The 20,832-nt window shown below is 40.2% G+C and overlaps 1 protein-coding gene across 1 annotated transcript; it reads left to right on the plus strand.

The window, feature by feature from the left end:
* Positions 1-1,701: 1,701 nt before the first annotated feature.
* Positions 1,702-20,332, plus strand: AACS (acetoacetyl-CoA synthetase; the record flags this gene model as incomplete). The annotated part of the gene is given in 13 exon segments (XM_010181735.1): positions 1,702-1,816; positions 2,500-2,581; positions 3,230-3,377; positions 7,445-7,525; positions 8,642-8,766; positions 11,437-11,501; positions 11,680-11,802; positions 13,151-13,264; positions 13,717-13,842; positions 15,402-15,471; positions 16,396-16,454; positions 17,311-17,513; positions 19,891-20,332. Coding segments are annotated over 13 exon segments (1,449 nt in total), but the record flags the coding sequence as incomplete, so codon positions are not given.
* Between the last annotated feature and the right edge of the window lie 500 nt (positions 20,333-20,832).

The raw sequence follows: 20,832 nt of genomic DNA on the forward strand, positions 1-20,832 counted from the left end.
TATGTATATAATATATATTTTTATATATATATACACACACATGCTGGGTGTATCCATGCTGCTTGGTCCATGCTCTGAAAATGTTCTGAAGAAGTAGATATGACATACCTAAAAAAGCAGGAAATTTGATTTCATACAACCTTAGAGAGTAACTTCAATGCATTAATTAAATCTATGCTTCTGAGCTTGTTAGCTTGTTTAGCTAAGTTTGTTAGCCACTTGTTTGGGGCTTCTTGCAAACCTCTTCTGCCACTGAAGCAGATTCTGGTGATTTTTGTAAATAATTGATAAAGTTAGGTGTCAGTGTATTGTCATTGTGTTTTCTTATGATATGAACAGAGAAAAGGAAATGCGTCTGAGTGATAGGAGGGAATGCAAGTAAGTGACATTCAGCAGAGGCAGTTGCATATTTATATTTATTCTTATCCCCATACCTTACCTGTGGTGTTCAGTGAGCTTTCTTAAGAAGCCAACATGATGACATTGTCAGGACAGGACCTCTGTGCTATTGCAGTAGGCTTTCTTACAACCCTGACCAGCCCAGCTTGGAAAGGAGGAGTTGAATAGAGATCAGTCGGCGGTGATGTTTTTGCATTGGTCTTTTGATTTTGTCATAATTTCTCTCATTTTGGCTGCAAAGTAGAGGACAGGAGACACCACAGACTAAAGAATGCTGGGAAGAATAAGCACATGACTGAAGTCTGACTTTTGCAACATGATTTAGGAGATTGTTCTTGAACAGTTAGCTGACAATTTTGCAGCATTGAGTAATCTTGTAGTTCTTAGTGTTTCAAGTAATGTAGCTAGAGAGGGATGAACACTACTGTGTGCTGAGAGCTTTTACTAAAAGGATTTGCTTCTTGCTGTTGAACACACAAAGATCAATTTCTGGTAGGCTGCTGCATGCAGCGTACCTGAAAAAAAACCACCACCAGAAGGGATTTTCTTTCAAATGTGATAATAACTATCCTGAAAATAGTGGAGGAGACACCTGAGAACTTAGCATTTGAATGTGTCCTGCCCCAGAGGCTCTGAAGGAGCTGTGGTTGGTGATTATGTACGTGTGTTCAGTATCTAGTTGCTGTGGTAAAACCCAGTGGTACAGTTTCCTTTGTTCACCGTAGCAAAACAAAGCTGTGACTTCATGTGGAGTGTCACCTTGCCATGTGATAACTGCAGCCTCCAGAACGCTCGTGTTTTTCAGTTTTCCCCCATGCAGACTACCAAAGTACTGGTACCTCACCAAAGCAGCACTGCGGGCACTGTGCAAGGGCATGCAGAGCAGTTGCCTGCAGATGCAGACTGGAGTTGTGTGGGCCTTCAAGTAAATTAAGTGCCTAACTCCTGCTCACATCGCAGTTAGGTGCTTATCCTCTTCAGATGAGTTTGTAAGTCTGAATCTCAAGGTGAATTTTTGACTGCTTAGATAGCTTTGTAAACTTAATCCTTCAGTGAATGATGTTCTGTGATCTGTGGTGATTTTATCTGTTACTGGTTGATATATTTGGGGGTCATGAAATAGATTCTTACAGACCTGTTGTACTTTGATCTTGGATGAGTGAAAGACAAGCAGGCAGCCTTTTACAATTCTCTTGCTAATTTCTGTCCTTATTTATTGCTTGAATTGAGATTGGCATTTAGCATTCAGTGACTTTTCCTACTGTAGCAATTAATTTAATTTTTTTTCCTCTTTGTCCCCAGGGTGTACTGGACAGATTTTCCCAAATTCAGCCTAAGCTCATCTTCTCCGTTGAAGCTGTTATATACAATGGCAAAGAACATAACCACTTGGAAAAGCTGCTTAGTGTGGTAAAAGGTATTTCACTGCTCACCATCTAATCTTAGTTATGCTGTGGTTCTGTGAGCACTCAAAGCCTGCGCTACCTCTAAACGTGACACCTTTGACTGCTTATTGCTGTCCTTCCTCCTTTACAGTATCTCTGTGGCCACTTAACTTCAGAACTCATCTGAAGAAAAACTGACCAGGCTTTTGTGTAATTCTAACTATCTTTTACTAGCTTTGTTTAAATTATACCATCATAAATTAGTCAGCAGTATAAGTGGGGGAACAGGGACTGATGATACCCGTTTTTAAGCCAAAGGGAAGTGCTGCTGAAGACAAATGAAGGGGTATTGCAGCACTAACGCTTGCAGACTTACACATGTAGTATAAGTGGGTGAACAGGGACTGACGATACCCTTTTTTTTTAAAGCTGAAGGGAAGTGCTGCTGAAGACAAATGAAGGGGTATTGCAGCACTAACGCTTGCAGACTTACACATGTAGTTTTAAAAGGCTGGCAGTATTAAGGAAATGGTATCTTAGGTAACAATTCAGTATTTTGAGGTTTTTTAACATTTGAAACTATAACCAATACTCGGTGCATCAGAATGATTTCTGTTACTTTGTGTGTTACACTGTACAATCCAATCAGACAGAAAAGACCTTTGGTTTATGTAACTGAATGTAGGAAATATTTTTTCTTCTTTTTTTTTTCCAGGGCTTCCAGATCTAAAATGAGTGGTGGTTATTCCATATGTCTCCTCAAGAGAAACCATAGATATTTCTAAGATCCCAAACAGGTAATGGGAGCTTGTGAGCTGTGGCTGTTCTACCAGGAATGTGGTGGATGCTGACAGCTATTGAAGCTGTCTGTTCTCTTGGTCTTGCAAAAGCTAGGATTTAGCCAGATTTCTTAATGTGGATCCAGCTTCCTACTGAAAACAGTAGTAGTATCTTGCTGCAGATGTTTTGCTTCTACAAAATGACTGTTGGTATTAGTGGTTCTCACATGAAGGCAAATTTCAATAGGATATAGCAAGGAGAAGAAAGTGGCTTCCAGAAATGACCAATTAGTAATTTAAGTGACATTTTTAGAGATAATTTGCTTTGCTTATTTACTGGTCTGTATTATGTATGTTAGATACCTTTTGGAAGTGGTTGACTTCCAGACAGGGAGGGTTGGATTATTCCAGTCTGCTATGGGCTGTTAAGGCTGGCAGCTGAACATAGGTGCAGATTTATCAGCTTCAATTTGTTGTCACATCTCAATATTACACCAGTGCTTTATTTTAAGACAAAAAGGAAACAAAACGAGTAGGAAGACTAGAAATAAAAATATTTCTAGTGTGTGTATATAGTTTATTGTAGAACTGTTAGACTCAAAGGTAATTGTATGGGCTGTGGTAATGCTTTCAAATAAAGTGAAATGTTCCTTTTCTCTCATGCAGTGTATTTTTAGAAGACTTCCTTGCTACTGGGAAAGGAGACCAGGCTCCCCAGCTGGAGTTTGAACAGCTGCCCTTCAGTCATCCTCTCTTTATCATGTATTCATCAGGCACAACAGGGGCACCAAAATGCATGGTTCATTCTGCAGGGGTATGTTTTCCCTCCTGGACATAACTACCTGGGTTACTTTTCCTTTAACAGTATCATATCGTATCTACTTTAAGGAAGAATTAATTGCTGACAGCTTCTGAGTAACTTGAAATGAAACTTTGTATTAGTAAGTGACTGTTTGAAAACAAACATGGATTAATAAGGATATAAAATCATTTGGTTTAGAGATTGAGTGGAGACCTTTCAGATTTCAGCAGTTTCCTGGGAGCAAGTGCCTGCCACAGAAGCACTTGGAGAGCTGGCCCAACTGACACTTGTAGAGAAAAGACCCAAGGACTTGAATTGGACACCGTGAAGTTGAGGCCCATAGGGAGCTTGGAGGTTTTATCTGTAATTTTTTGGACCCTAAACTCTACTCCTGCATTTGTCATCCTCATCAGTCTTTTTGTAGTGAAGGAAGCCAGAAGGTTACCTGTCTCTTTGGGTGTAGGTTTTGTTTTGGAAGCTTTGCTTTAGGCAGTATCTTGTTCTGACTAAAGGTATGTGTGATGTTACTGCCAAAATCACCCATGCTTTACTGTTTATGTTCTAAAAGTTGGTCTGGGCTACTTACTAAAGTTGAAGTGTCTCAACGTAGCGTTGAAACTTTAATTCTATCATTGGTATAGCCCTTAAAAACCAGGGCTCCCTTTCTCTAAGGCAGGCAGACTGTTGTCTAGCACGCTTGTACCAGCTTGTGTAAATGAAACTGCACAACTCTTAGCCACTGTCCATTGCTTCTGCTTTTTGCTCTGAAACTCAGGATGAGCATCTAGCAAGACTGGCTGTGGAGTTGCATAGGTAGCCCGAGGGCAGGATCACTTTGATGTTACACCCATGGTGTGTATGTTCCTGCCTTTCTTTGATGGCAAGGACTGGCAGGATTTGCCCACAGACAAATCCCACACTGCCTGTAAACTCTCTGCTTTATATGGTATCAATAGGAGATCATACCAGTCAGCATGTGACACATAAATGGTACCTTTGGGACACATCCTGTTTGTGAAGAAGAAAGGAGGAGCTGTATTTTGAAGTTTGACAGCTGTTTTGAAGCTGTGCTGGCTTTAGACTGGTTAAGTACCTTGCAAAGATGGATTAGCAAAAGCAGAGCAGGTGTTTTGTTCAGCGATGCATGATAAACTGTAGGGAGATGAAAAGCACTGATACAGATCAGGCAACAGGACTTCTCTGTTGCAAAGTTCCTTCTCTTCCCATGTTACCTGGATGGCTGCTCAGCTTGCCCTTGATCTCATGCCTCTGCTCTCCATCTGAATCATCTTTTCATTTTGATATGGTTACCGTGGAGTTTGGGTACAGACTCATCCTTACTGAGGAGGAGAGAACGTGATGGTTTGAATAGGATGTTATTTATGAGGATTCTGTGTTTCCACCGAGCAGCTCCGTAGCTCCTGTATTGCAGGGGGATTTTTTTCTTACATTCTGGTGCTAACACCTGTGGCCTAAAAGCAAATTGTTCCATCAGACTTCCTTGGTTTACATGCTTTGTATGGGTCACTTTGAATACGTTGTACAGTAAAATCCACGCAGAGAAATTCTTTGTCTTCTCTACACTTGATTGGGTTCCTCTGTTTGTTCTTGGCTTAATCTTTTATTTCCACTGTAATTAATAGGAGGATTCTCACTGATTCCAACAAAAGCAGAATTAGCCCATGATCTGTCTCTTTCCAGCCTCAGATTAACCCAAGTTTGGTTTCGATAGTTAAAAACACAAGAAGAGATCACATTTCAGTAGAGAAACTTCAATTATTGCTTATTTGCAGTGCGCTTCAGTGCACTTCAGTTACTGTACTGATCTTATAGATGCTAATAGGCAGTTTACTTGAAATTCACAACTCGGTTTATCTAATTCTGTCGTATGTTTCTGGTCTTTTTTCCTGCACGTATTCTGTTTTATTGACACACAGTGAAATAACATATGTAAATAACAAAAATGAGATGATTTGAAAAGCAGTAAGGTTTTTCTGCTCTTGAAAGCAAAGCTGTGTCTTGTTGAACACTTGGGTGTGCTACAGGAGGACATTTGGAGGGTATTTGAAAAGTGTTAGTGAGTGATTGTTATTCTGAAGTCCTAAAAATGCTGGCTTTGCTTCTTACCCCATTCATACAGGCTCCTTTTCAGTTACTCTGTATTCCCAACTATTTAAGGAGAGAATTTTTTTGTAAATGAGTTCATTTCCATCCATCTTAAGGTCTTGCAAAACCTGGGCTTAAATAGCTGCGCTGCTGCAGACTTCTTGAGTAACTGTGGGCAAACCACTGAGGATTTTTCATACTCGGACACTTTCTGCATGCTGTTCTATAGGGAACACTGCTGCTTTGAGACCAGGGCCAGCAGCCATGAGTAGCTGCTCACTCTCGGCTACGTAACCACTTAGCACTGGTCCCTTATGCACTGGTAGTGTGGCTCAGGAGCAGCAGTGCCTGCTGATTTTTTGACACTCCAGATGCTCAGCACTTCATCAGCCGTATGTTAAGCCCAATGAAGACAAGCAGGCCACTAAGTTTTTATCAGCTGCCAGATCTCTGTCATGAAATGCAAAATGCTTAGGATTTATTTAAGAGTCGTGCAAGGCCTATAAATAAACAAGGTCTATAAATAAACTTGAGAGAGCATCTTGGGTCTAAGCTCTTTAGACAGCTCTGCCTTACACTACAATACCTTTGTTTCCAGACTGAGATTTACCAGGTTTTGCAGGAGAATAGTTCGTGGCCTTTACTTAGTCATTGTGATAAAGTTTCCTTTTGCTTCTAAAACAGTGACATGGCAACAGCTACGTGAAGGAAAAGGAAAACCAGTATTTATTTTAATTTAGCGTGACTTAATTTCATTATTTTGTGTGGCTCTTTCAGATCATCCTGCAGCGGCAATGTGCATACTCTTATAAATGGAATAACGATGTTAACACCTGCAGTTCTTTTGGCAGCCTTAACAATTAAGTTAGACATGGTGTGTCTAAATCCTGAAGTTATTTTAAGGTCTTTAAATGCAGATGGTGGTAGCTCTAGCTAGGTGGCAGCATTGTGACAGCTCAGTGTATTCAAACAGCGGCAGCTGAATTTAGACCTTGTTCCTTGGAGCTGCAAAGAGAAAATAAGATTTACTCCTTTATTTTTATTCAATGTTTTCTGCCTTTTCTCCCGAAGCATGTGCCAGTTTTATGACTCTCCTTTTTCATTCCAAATGTTTATCTGTAATCTATTTTCTTTCAGCATAAATCTTCTTTCATGCTTATGAGGCTCTTAATAGTTCCACTATAACTCCTTGCATAAATGCAAAGGCAATCTTTATTTACAATTGACCACATTAATTTGTCACTGCAGCGAAGTGACTTAATTAAGTAGTTTGTAAATTTAGCCTAACAAGTGATGATCAGAAAGGTACTTCAGCAGCATTTCCAACAAAAGGCAAAAAGAAGTGATATATTTAACTACATTACTGTTAATATTGATGCTTTGAACAGTGTGATTTTTCACACCGCTAGCCATTTCAGTGTTCACAAGAGATGTGTATAGTTAAGTCTTCTGTCCCCTAAATATTAATAGATGGGATAGTTTAGATAAAGAGTTAATGTATAGCAGCTGCTGCAGTTTATAGCAGCTCCAGGTCCTTCATTCCTCCCAGTTGCCTGGATATACTGAAAATGAAACTCTGCTAAAGGGCTTATCTTGGAAAATCTGACTGGTAAAAGCATGCTGTTAAAATTATAGCCTGCGTGGAGTGCTCTGCAACGCTGGTGGCTGCGCAGAGCTGGAAGGGAAGTTATTTATTCCGTGGATTACAAGTGATGTGCAGTGGGAATTGCCGGGGTCTAATGAGAGAAGCTGAAAAGTTATGTGAGAAAATGGAGAATGCAATTGCTGCTGCTGCTGTAGATAGGCCCTGGGATTTACTTCAGCTGTAGTTAAAAGGAAATACTTGCCTACAATCCCAGAGTACATCCTGGAAAGGATTTGACAACATTAGTTTATTTTCTGAAGTCTTAATGTGCTGTCAGAGTTTTGCTTTTCATTTGTGTGACATTCTTTCTTTTGCTGTTTTTTTTCAGGGTACGCTAATACAGCATCTGAAGGAACACATTCTTCATGGCAACATGACCAGCAATGACATTATTATGTACTATACAACGGCAAGTGTGGCTTATTAAGGCATTTTAAAAAAGCACTTTAACGTATCTTTCTTATAAAGATCAGAGACCTTTTCCTACAAATCTACAAGTATATTTTTATGTCTTTAATTCTTGTTCTGCAAGGGGTTGTGCTACTTAAATGAGGTTAAAAAGATCAGGTGGAATAATAAAATGCAACAGGGACCTTTCTGATGAAAGGTCAAAACCATGTTAAATGTTTCTGATCTAATTAATGATGAAAATGGATTGATTTTTACAGTCTCTTAGGTTTGTAGATCTAACTGCCTCATCAATATCACCTGCAAAGCAGTCTCTACTTTGCTGTATCATGCAAGGCTTGACCATACTGAAGATGAGAATTTCTGTTATGTCTTTGCTTTGAGGAGGAAAGAAGCTGCATAACTCCAAGTTTAGTGGAGGAAAGGGAATAAAACCGATCTATCTGTAGGAGCTATGTAGTGGGATTTTTTTCTAATTCTGTGGTGAAGAAAATTATTCTGAAGTCTTCTATTACTCTGTTGGTTTGAGAAGGCTAATGTCTTTCCTCATGAGTTCCCTTCTGAACTTGAATGCTACTGACCAGTTTGTAATATCTCCATGGAGGAATCATTATAAATACCTTGTCCCAAAGTTGTCCTGTCTCTGGACTCATGCTTTAAAGATGTGTATAGGGAGGTATGAAATCCTCATCTCAGTGGGTGTTTGTAAGCATAAGTTAGGTGAGCATCCATCAGGAACATGTGGCTGATCCAGCCTTGGGACAGGTGAGAGGATAAACAGTGCTCCAGCCTTATTTTCTCATTCCTAAATAGTACAATTAGATGTAATCAGTAGAGACGGGCATAAACTTGGGTGTTAGTTTAACAGTTTCTTAAAGCAGGAAAACTTCAGGCTAGGGAAGTGGAGGGGAGGCACCTCTTGCATAAGGGCAGGGAGCAGGCCTTGGTCCAGATGATTCTGCCAAGAGCTATACCTGTCAGTCATTCTTTAGTTGCCTGCAGCTCTTCTACCAACAGACAACAGCAAGCAGCACTGCTGATCCTATGGTAGAGCCACCAGGGAAGCGGGCAGTGAGCTGACAAAAATAAACTGATGTAGGTATTTTCTTTTTTCCAGACTGGCTGGATGATGTGGAACTGGTTAGTGACTGCACTTGCTACAGGAGCTTCAGTGGTCCTGTACGATGGATCTCCTCTAATTCCATCACCAAATGTGCTCTGGGACCTGACTGACAGACTAGGGTATGTAAACAAGGGTAACCGGGAGGATCTTTGCTCCTGTTATAGTGACTGCATACAGGCAACCTCATTAAAAGTCATTCCCTTGGTCAGAAACCAGTCTGTGGCATGCCGTAGTTTATTTTGGCTTGGCTTTGAGTGGAACTACTCTTTAAAATTTTGTACTAAAACAGTCGGAGTACAGAAGAGACAAAGAGTTGGTTGTTTTGAATTTGAGTCAAGTGTTTGGATTCCAGGCAAACAAAGAATTTTGGTTCAATAGTCAGTTTTCAAGAGCAGCCTTTTCAAAAGGCAGTAATTGGGAGCAATCTGAAGAGTGATTTCTCAGCGCATTCAGAACTTAGAAAATAAGAATCCTTTATTTCAAGCAGTTCAACATAAGACTCAATGTAGCACTTTGACTTAAAGATGTAAATTGACTGGAAAGGCTCAGCACGGTCACTTACACTTTCATATTTTGCTTTTTAAGCTATAATGCCTAATTCTGCCTGTCGAGCTGTTTGCTAATTGTGTTACACAGCTCTTTGTGCCTGGAAATGCTCACAGTGCCCTCTCTCGAGGTCTGGTGAAATGGCAGGTATGAGATAAACAGCTGTCAAATCCTGTCGTGGTATTTAGCTTTGCACACTGGTTAAACTTTGATTTTATTTCCTTTCTAACTTTCCTATTTTGCCAGCTGGATGTAAGGAAAATGCATCTGAATATTACTGGTGAAACAGTGTCATTTTGAATTAAATTCAAATTAATTAATTTGTGGTGGAAAGTGGGTGCCAAAAGATTGACTTTGACTGATAATTAATAATTTAAACTTCACTCTGTCTTGTCACATGTAATATTTAATGGCTAACATTTTTCTCTGCCTTATTGTAATTGAAGGTTAATGCCTGGTTAGAATGCTTCCAGTAAAAAAAAAAACAACCCATGAAACAAAACCACAAACTTAAGACACACCCCCAGTCCTAAAAAAAAAACCCCAGTAAAACAACAGGCAAAAACTTAGAATCAAGAAATAACACGGCTTATTTTTAAGCATTGTTTCTACATGCCAAAAGCAAGTGAAGATAACTGAAATGTGGCTGCATGTCTCACTTTTATAATCTGGTGCTAAAAGTGGTGGCCATCTGTGTGGTACTTCATAACGCAGTCTGTTCCCAACTCAGTCATATGTTACATACTTTAAAAAAAAAGCTTCATGTTAAGGCTAGCTAACTTCTCTGAAGATACACCATACTTTCCTTCAGATAGCATATCCTTGTGGTGTCACCAAGATAACACATACTGCAGGACAAGGGTTACTAGAGTGGACACCCGTTAAAGATGTGATCGAGTGAACTGTATTTAGTCACCATCCACCCATTTTAGAGCATTTGGAAGGAAATAATAGGAGACTGGGCTCTGTGTGTGCTGTAGAGGAAGCGTCAAAGAGCTTAAAAATAGAGAAGCGTTACGTATTCTAACTGAAAGAAGCAATAATTTGAAGCATGGAAGGAAAGTAAGATATTACGCAAGGGTGAAAAATAGTTCCCGTGGTGGTGGAACAAGGAAAGTGGAGGAGCAGTGTACTTCAGTGGGCTCTCACGATGCTGTTCCCATGTACCAGAGAAATTGCTCTGTGTACCAGAGTACCTGATAAATTGCTCTGTGCACTGATGTTTGTCCCTGTTCCTGCCGCAGAAGTGGTGGCCTCTGAGTAACTGTCACCCCCCTAAATGGCAAAGGAAGTCATCCCCTCTTGATAATACTGAAATAGCCCTCTCTCCATGTCCAAAACCGTGTTATGTCAAGAGCTGCTCTGCCTTCCGTCTTGCCTTTGGAGTAAAAGCAAAGATAGTGGGATCTTATTTTAAGTTCTGCTGATGTACGTGTTGCCCATTTTCTGTGCACTCAGTCTGTATCCTTTATCCTTACCTGTCTCTATGCATTTTCTTGAGTGGGTTTATTGCTGTAATATAAAATGAATTAGCAGAAGGCAGGGAAGAGGATTTCCTGAAGGTCAGCAGAAACATTAAACTAGCACTTTCAATAGAGTAGGGAAGGGGTACAGCCTTCATTTCAAGTTGTAATTCTGTTATGTTGGAGAGCTCTAAATATACTTTTTGCAAGCATGGAATTTAATTGTTCAGTTAGGCCAAATTTCATGTTTGGTTAGGCACTTGCAACTCAGACTTTCATCAGTGGAAACTGAAGAGGTATCCAAGAGAAAATTGCTGGCTGCTATCTTCAGAGTGAAGTATTCTTTGTTAAACTGTACTCTGAAATGGCAAAATTTGTGTATGTAAGAGTGTAACAAGGCAGCAGCTCTGTGTTAAACAGCTTCGTGGCAATTATGGCCCATTGATGAGGTAAATGTTACAACGTTTTGTGATCTCTTTGGAGTGGTCTGTGGCTATGAATTCCTGTAAATGAAAGTGAATGTTTTCCAAGAGGTGGGAGAGCTTTGCTTAATATTTAAAGATGGATTTAAAAGTTCCAAAGCTGCAGAACCGACGTGTGATCTGACTGATTTTGATTGCTCAAACAGTTGTGCCTCGCACTTAGAAAGCTTTAAGAGGCTGCACTGCTCGACTAATCGATGTACAGAGTGGCTGCAGCCTCTGCAGTGGGAATTGCAAGTCTTTAGAATCTTAGCATGTCTGAATATGCAAAACATTTAAACTTTTTCCCTCTCTCTAGGATCACCATCCTTGGAACGGGTGCAAAGTGGCTGGCTGTGCTAGAAGAGAAAAATTTAAAACCATGTAAGCTTCAGAAAGCTCTTGAATCCCTTCTATCCTCCCTGCTGCCTTTCCTCTCCAGGTTCTGGCCCTGCATCTTGTCACAAAGTCCTTTATGTAATTAATTCTGCATTGCAGTGACAAATTCACTGAAAATGAAAATTCTACCTTAACTTGTTTTCATGCTTTCCCACATTTAAAGGTGAAACACACAATCTCCAGACACTCCACACCATACTGTCTACAGGATCACCGCTCAAATCTCAAAGCTATGAGTATGTCTACAAACACATCAAAAGCAGTGTCCTCCTGGGATCCATTTCAGGTGATGCTTTTGTGCTGTGTGCATCTCGCTAATTCTCTTCATTGCCTGTGCATCTCCTTTTTGCTCCTTGGCTGCTGTATATTTGGGAAGCTGAAGCCTTGGATCATTCAGGCTCGGCTGTAGTTAAACTGGAATTAATTGTCTTTTTAGTGCAGAGTTTTTCTGCATAATTCAGTGTGCCGTGATGAAGCTGGTACCCTCAAAGGCTGGAATGTTTCTGACACAGATGTTTTGGGTTTTAGCTCTTTTTTTTTTTTAAAGCAGGATCATTTATTTTGACTGGCTGTCCTTAGGGGTAGCAGGGTGAGATCAAGAGAAGTCTATTAACCTACAGAACATACTGTTCTGCAAATAGCTGACTTTAGCAGAAAATACCTCTTGGAGAGGTTTTTCCATGTTCCCTTTTTGATTCTTTTATGCCAAGTAATTGGCACTGCAGACAGGTTTTTTTGTAAATTATATAATTAGAGAAATATCAAGCCCACATACTGTGCAGTTTGTTGTGAGGAACGCTAGCTCAGGCAACTTCTATTCGCATAAGGTCCAGCACAGAACTCCTCATTCTGCTTTGTAACGAGGGCTGACTTTTTCAAAGGGCATTTTAACTCGGTTTAGTTTGGTTTGTAAAGTCTGACTATTCTGCCACTCAAATCACCTCTGACCCTGCTCTTAGTAAGAGTAGTGCTAAATCTTGAACTTGCAACTATAGACAGGAAAAGTGTCGAGTGCAGAATGTCAAATGTTTTTATGAGCAAAACTAACAGGGTTGATTTGTCTTACAATTGCACTTCCTTGAAGTCATGGACTCTAAATATTCCAGTTTAGTCAGCACTTCGACTGTATCTATTTTTATTAAGTTAACTGCTCATCCGATAGGCATGGCTTCTCTTCCAGCCCCCAACCTTTGTGCTAAGGAGAACAAGATAAAAAAGCAAAGTAAATATTGAGTGGAATAGCTGGACTAGTTAATTCAAACAAATGAAAACAAACAAAACGTTCCTAAGTGATCAGTTTGTAAACTGGGCCCTGTTTATTTTCTCACTCTCATGTAAACAGAAATTTCCTTAAATGAGATTAAAGAAGCTGCTGGAAGAAGAAAAGTTATGCCTTAAGCAGTATTTCTGCATGAAGGGCATACACGTATAAAAAGACACATAAAGTAAGAAAAGAAACTAACTTTTATTAAGTCACATAGCATCCTAGATAATACTGTCTATTTTACGATGCTTAATGTGGATCAGAAGCATTTGGTGAAGGTGGTAGTTTGCTGTTTGAGGCTTCTTAAGTAGCTTTAAGTTTTGCTTTTCCAAAAAGTATTGTGTATTCTAAATGGGCTTTTTTATTGTAGGAGGAACAGATATCATTTCGTGTTTCATGGGTCAGAATGTTACAATTCCAGTTCACAAAGGAGAAATTCAGGCCAGAAATCTTGGAATGGCTGTAGAAGCATGGAACGATGAAGGTAACTTATCCAAAATATTAGGGGCACTTATGAAACACAGTAGTTACGTGACCTTAAGGTTCATTCAGGAGATAGGTGAACAGCCAGCTGTTAAGTGAGGGATTTCACTTTGGAAGCAAAAACTGGATCTGGATCCATCTGCTCTAGAGTCCTGTAGGATCCAGTGAAGATAATCAATGTGGAAAAAGGTTTTCCCTTTACTGTGTAAAAGCACATCCAGTCAAATTCTAGCCTCTGAAGTGTGTGCTCACTAATGTTACGGTGGATGCCAGGCTGGCTTCCACCCTGTCCTGTATCTCCTGAAGTTACCAAGACAGGAATGAGTTTAGTAACTGAATACAAGCTGTTAAGTCCACCAGTCATAGCCCATCTCACATCAGCATCTGGCATGCTTTGCTACTCTATTGCCTACAGAAGGGAAATGCAGAAAATACCTTTCTCTTTGTAAACAGGAAAACCAGTTTGGGGTGAAAGTGGAGAGCTGGTATGTACCAAGCCTATTCCTTGTCAGCCTACGCACTTCTGGAATGACGAGAATGGAAACAAATACAGGAAGGCTTATTTCTCAAAATTCCCAGGTATGTAATTAAGGGCTTTGGATCTTGCTCAGACTGACCGAGGATATAGATTGTATTGCTGCTCTTAGGAAGGTACAGGTTTATTCTTGCCCAGTGATAGGCAGATGCAACTTTAAATCTAAATTTCCAGGGTGAGAACTCCACAGCATGTTTCACAATATCTCACACTATTTTCTAGTGCTTTGTTTTAAATATGGGTCCAAATCACTTTAATAAGAATCACTGGAGAGCTCCAATCCCATTTTGCTCCTGCTCTCATTAGGCAGATACGATGGTAACAGCCTCATATAATCTATAGTGCAGATACAGACTGCTTGGCATGGGTGTGAAATGAGAGTGCTGAATAGGCCAGGGAGCAATCCTCCATTAATGAGTGCTACTGCACCTCTGCCAGCCTGCTGCTACCTAGCCAGAGGAGTGAATCCAGAGGGGTAAGTGCTGACCTGCTACCTCATTAGCATTAGATTTAAGTATAAGCTGCCTCAGACATGCATATTCTGCATTCATACCATCTTCCAGTGGTGGTAAGAGTAAAGGAACAGGTATTTTGGGCCAGAGGCTTTCTTCCTAATTGTGGAGGACTCTGCTAATCCCGAGCTTTTGCTGATGTGCCACAGCAGTGCTGAACTCCCTGCTGCCTTCTGGGCAGCGGCTTTTATAGGAGCAGGACCTCAAGCTGCTTCATGTTGGAGATGGAAGCTTTTTTACAAATAGCAGCAATACAGAGTGGATTTGCAAGAGAAGTCAGGATATGCAGCAGGAGGTAATCATACAGGAAAACCGAGGGAATGTGGGGAATTGCTGTCTGCATGTAAACCTGACGACAACAAATTGGGGCTGGGGGATAAGTCAGTGTGACAGTTGTTAGACTGAAATCACTATGGTCCAGAGGTTCTGTCTGAAATGTCTTTTCTGTTTTTCCTTGTAAATGGGCTTAAGGTTGTAACATTTAAGTCAGAAAATACTCTTGTGTGCAAATAATTGATGTTTGTTTCTGTAAAAAAAAAAAGGCAGAATTGGCTTGTATTTCTGTGTGGGGCAGGCTGCTGTAGTGGTACCAATCTTAAAATTAATACACAAGTTACTGCAGTTCTGAAAAGTCAAATCTGACTTTAACACACATCAAGAGCATTAAGCACTTAAGCTCCTTAGGGAATTGTTGAGGCCTATTGTGCAAGCTCAGAAAGCTTCTTGCACAGAATTTTACGTGATAAAAGTGGATCAAGAAAGACTGGTGGGAATAGTGTTACCTTTGGGGAAGATTCTTCCAGTTTCCTCAATACGTGGTGTTCAGAGCAGCTGTTCGTCTGTTTTCTGAAGGATGCTGTGTAGTCCTGCAAACAAGCACTCAGAAGATAACCTGTGGTTTGATCCTAATGTGGGAGCTGCTCTTGTGTGTGCAAGCTCTTTGTAGTAAATGCAGTGTGGATTGTGTGTGTAGTTAAGCACTGCTACATTTGCTGTGGGTAGTTCTCAAAGTGTATCTGTTAACGTTTACAAATCTGCTGTGACTGGATGAATAATAAATCAGGTGCTTAACCTTTTTCATTCTCCATTAGGTGTTTGGGCCCATGGTGATTACTGCAAAATTAATCCCAAGACAGGAGGAATCGTGATGCTGGGTCGCAGGTACAGTACTTGAGTGAAAGGGTTCTAAATAAGCAAGTGTTTAAATTTGCTAACTTCACCTAAAAGCATAATGAACCTGATTCTGTCATGCCTGTTAGCTCTATATTTGTTGTGGTAAACCCAGTGTTATGGATTTCAACCCTTAGATTAATCAGAACAGCTGGATTTGACGGAGAGGAGACCATTTGAAAGTTCTGCCCCACTTTTTTTTTTCTATGTGAACACAAGACGAGGATTTGGTTTTGTGTTCTATGGCTTAGAGTCGTAAGAGGTCAAATTGAGAGTGCAGCACATCCAAGGCAGTGAATCAGGAAGCTTGTCTTTTGGTCTTGGCTTTGCTGTTAACTTGCTGTAAAGCAAAACTGAATTATGGAAGGCCAGGTATTAAGTTGTGCTTGCGTTAGCGATCACAAACATTCAAGATAGCAATTGTGGCTAAATTTTCCGCTTGCATTTAAAAGTTGCTGTTTGAAACAAAGTTGAGTGACTGCCTTGAAGCTGTGTCTGGCATTGTCACAAATAGACCTACTCACCAGACACGCGCTGCGAGGCTGCTATACATGAAACACAAGTTCCAGCTATAGGAGACCGGAAAGTAAGGACAGACAATGGTAATATGATGGCGTGGGATGAAGATCCTTGGTCTGCTTTGATGTCAGTGGGGTGTGTGTGTGCATTTGTAGGCTGCTGGAAAGGGGAGAGACTAGGAAAGGTGAATGAATAATACTGACTTTGTCTATACAACTTCATTCCAATAAGCAAAATGCCTTTTTGAATCAAGCTCTTTAAAAATAGTTTCCAATGTGGTTGCATATTCACTGCATGAAATGTAGAGACTGGGTTAATTGCATCAATTTTTCTCTTCTCATCAAGCTCTAATCACATTTTAATGCTTCTTTCTTTTGTTTGTGTGATTTTTTTCAGTGATGGTACATTAAATCCCAATGGAGTAAGATTTGGAAGTTCTGAAATCTATAACATAGGTAGGAAATTAACTTTCCACCTCTCTCTGCTGTAACACTGTTGCCTTGAATCTGAAATGTAAGCATTATAAAGGTGTTTGGAAGGGTTAAGTAGTAAAAGACACTGTTTTTCAAATGAAAGGCAGTGCAGAGCATATTAGCATTAACAGTAAAATTTGGATTTGTAGACTTTAGACTGGTTGCTTTCTTGAAGTCTCTGTAGGGCTGGAGATGACTGGTCAAGATGTGTTCTCCATAAGATGTTGCTTTCATATACTAAGGCCTCACAGATTATTAATTATATCATGCAGATTGTAAGAGAATACCTAACTTCTGAGGCCTTTCTTTTTGTCCTTCAAGACAAGCTGTTGACACAGGTTTTATTATATCTTTCCTAATAATTAGAAGTTCTTGAGCTTGTGCTTCATGTTTCAAAGAAGGTCTGCGTTGTGAAAGGTGGTGAAGCTGTGCCTGCAGAGGTGCTAATCTGAGACTTAAGGACCTGTTGCCTCTCCTTGTTCTTGTGTGATCAAGCAGGTTTGTTTTCTGTCTGCAGCAATGGGGGTTGTGAGGAAAGCCAAAGAAAGTGGCTTAGTGTAAAAGCTTGTGATCTGCTCCAAAAGCTATAGAAAATGTTGGGGTTTTTTTGTTCCAGGTCTAAATATATATATATATATATATGTAGTCCTTAAACCTGCATTTTCACCTGAGCAGGTGTTAAAATTTCAGAGCCACCCACAGGGGAAGCTCGTTGTGCTTAACCTAGCCAGGATGCCTGTTTTGCCTTTCCAGCTCTAGGAGAAGGTAATACTTCTTTTGATGCAACCAGAATAATACAGAAATGCAAGTGCTAATAAAGACTGCCCTTTGTTTTCAGTTGAAGCCTTTGAGGAGGTTTCCGACAGCCTCTGTGTCCCTCAGTACAACAAGGACGGGGAGGAGAGGGTGATACTTTTCCTGAAGATGGCATTAAACCATGCGTTCAGCGAGCATCTGGCCAAGAGGATTCGAGATGCGATCCGTGTAGCGCTTTCTGCCAGGCATGTTCCCAGCCTCATTCTAGAAACCAAAGGCATTCCGGTATGTCATGAAAAATGCTGCCTACTTTTTTTTTCTTTGTCACCTTGAATAGTAATTAAGGAGCAGTTGTCATTGCTCTTCAAGCCCACATGCGTGGAAATTTTAGCATCTCAAAAGTGTATTCGAGCTTTATAAATAGTTTGTCTATGTTGCCTAGCAACATCATTTCATCTCCTTTTTAGCTAAGCATGTTTTTGTTTTTTAACAATACCTAAAAATGCCCATTCTCAACTTATAAACGTGTTGCTTTTTCTCAGTAATCTATACTTAAGCTGTTTAAAGGAAAACATTAAAAAGGTAATTCAACTTCAGCTTTTCTGGCTACCCATAAGCTTATTTTGGTTTTGTTTGCCTGTCTCAAATGGCATTCTTATGAAAGCTGAGAGCGCCGAGCAAATTTATAAAATAACTTCGTAAACCATTTCACTTTTACATCTGCTTAGCCACTTAAATGCAGCTCTATTGCTGTCTTAACCGTAGCAGTAACTACAATAAAATCTTTGTTCTTAGGAGAGAGGGGAGGAGAGAAATTTGTACAGCTCAAGGTTCTGCATGCTCAGTCTTCTGGAGCTGTAGTTTTTTCCTTGCTGTATGAACCCTCAGCTGGAATATTTGGTTTTTGTAGTCCTCTGGCAAATAATAGCCTCAAAATGTCATCTTTGAGTATAAAATCCCCTGCCCCTGTTAAATGGTGGAGTCTAGATTTTCTGGGCTGCAACTTAGCTCCCGCGCCAAGCGTTGAACCTGTAAACTGTGTAAATCACCTGAATATAAAGCACAAAGTTGATGGCAGTGAGGTGTTTGTGATGGGCTGCCCCTCAGGAAAGCCTACTTAGATCATTAATTAGTTCACACTTTGACTGAGTTTACAGTTGAGGGAATTTTAACGACCTTTCAGGTAAATATGCCAGCGGTAAAGTGATCAAAGGCTGTCTCCCATCTTTCTTTGAAAGTTCTGCTTGGAAGGGAAACCTCCTTCTATTTTCTGCTGCTTTTAGAAATGCATTTGAATCCTCATCTGAAGAGCCAGTCTAATTCTGACTGTACTGACACTCTATACTGGTAGAGATGGTATAGCTGCAGTGAAGTGATTAGGACTCCAGTAGTACAAAGTGTGGCTTTAAATGAGAGATCCAGGTGTTAAAAACCACACTGAAAATCCTTCTAGTCCTGTCTGACCAGATGAGCATTCTGATCATCATCCATTAACACATTCACTGATTAAAGCAAACAAAATCACATTGTTTTATATGGGGCAGGTCCCTTGCAGGCCACTGAGGTGTTCTGGTTTCCGAGCACCTGTGAAAAGTCGGTTGAGGAGGAAGAGTGGTTGATTAAGGTGGTCCAGGAGGGTAGGATTACACATTACTTCAGTGGTTTTAATGAGGAAAAGCTTGATTTAGTATCAAGATCGATATTGCAAGAGTTGAGGGTTATTTATCCTGGCTCTGAAAGATCTCTCATGAAAAATGGTGGTGCCCGGAGTTGAGGATTTTCAGTGGCTTTGGAGGCCAGGAACAACCTGGGTTCCTCAGTCAGCAGATTCAGGAGTAAAACAAGTGTGGTTTCTGTGGCTAAGGAGATATTTGGGGGTCAGCTTTCAAAGTTGCCATCCCCCAAAACTTCAGTGGCAGCAGCCCAAGGGAGGTGGTAGCCTTGGTGCCTATAAAAGCATCCTCTAAAATGCACCTTGTCAGTTCCTGTTAACACTGCAGTAGTTCTCCCTTTACCATACTTTAGTCATCAGAAATTACAGTAGTCTGATCCCAAGAAGAGAAGAATTAGGGTTTTTTTTCTCTACTATGTCCTTACTTTTAGAGTAATAGAATGTAACAGAATTTGTGAGATTCATAAGTGGAGGTGAAGCCTCTGTTATGGTTTTTGAAACATTTAAATGGAGAGGACCATTTAGCTCAGTGTTTCACTTTACCCTATTAGGAAAAGACTGTCCATTTAAGGTTCAAAAGTAATGGTTTTCTTCTCCCAAAGCCCAGTGGAATTGGGCTTTGTTTTTTGAGCCCAGCCTTAGAAAACTAAAAATTCTTTGAAAATGGGATGGATCAGAACATAAAACATGAAACATTTTGTGTTTATACCATGATTGTGATCTGGTTTCATTGGTTTGAGTTGGAGCTTTATCAGGAGTAATAAACAAATAGGAATAATTAACTAAAATCACACAAACTCTTCTTTGAATTCCACTGGCTCTTCAATAACTTTCGGAAGAAACACTTGAGGCACCAGAAGGTAACTGAGAAGGGAAGACATTGTGCTAAACTGTGATTGAGTTCTGTGATTGGTGGGGGGTTTCATGAGTATTTCCATGAAGCTCCTAGATGAAAAGTGTAATATTGTCATTGCTGGTTTTGTTTTTCAGTATACAATAAATGGGAAAAAAGTGGAAGTAGCTGTGAAGCAAATAATTGCAGGGAAAGAAGTGGAGCAGCGGGGAGCTTTCTCAAACCCAGAGACTTTGGACCTGTACCAAAATATTCCCGAGCTTCAGAACTTCTGAAGTCACTTGCTTGGTGTTTTTTGTTGCATCTGTCTTTGTTCTGTGTTTGTTTTGTATATACCAATACTGTATGTAAAGAAAAAGCTCTATTTAATACCGGTGGTTCTTTTAAAAGAGAAAATATTTCATTAAGTGCATTATGAAAGGCTTGGGTAAAGCTTTAGCTCCCTTTTATTGGTTAAATATGCCATATGTCTTGGAGTTTTTTCCAGCCTGGAAGGAGGAACCTGCCTGTTTGATTTTTATATATATTAGTGCATCTTTTCTGGTTAGATTTACATCAGCAGCCCATCAAATGGGAGCACCAGTAGCGTAAGTTCCAGTCGCAAATAGGTTATTTCTGTGTTAAAACGTTCACTTTTTTTAAACTGGATTTTTAGCAACACTTTTTTTTCAATCCATGTTTCAGTCCCCAGTAAGGAATATACGGTGATTTTAACTACTTGACTGCAAACCATGACAGTGTTCTATGTAGTGTGCATTTAAATGTTTTTATAAAGCCAAATCATAATGCACTAAACCCATTTGACTTAACGCAGAATAATTTCAGTCTTGAAGTCTCTCACGGTACCCACGAAGGTAATTGCTCCCTCATTTCGTGCTGTAACCTTCCTATTGTGTTAAGCTTTGAGTCGATAGATTTCGGGGGGCTCAGAGGGTGAGGGAGCGATCGCCGCCTCCTCGTTCCTGGTGTAACTCTGGGTTATTTCCATGGGATTGCCTGTCATTGCTCTGGGTTAACATCACTGCAGACAGTGTTTTGCTTCCTTGTTTTAAGTTCTTTCATGGCAGTAAGGCAGCAAT

Source organism: Mesitornis unicolor, unplaced genomic scaffold (genome assembly GCF_000695765.1).
Source record: "Mesitornis unicolor isolate BGI_N332 unplaced genomic scaffold, ASM69576v1 scaffold433, whole genome shotgun sequence".
Lineage (NCBI taxonomy): Eukaryota > Metazoa > Chordata > Aves > Mesitornithiformes > Mesitornithidae > Mesitornis > Mesitornis unicolor.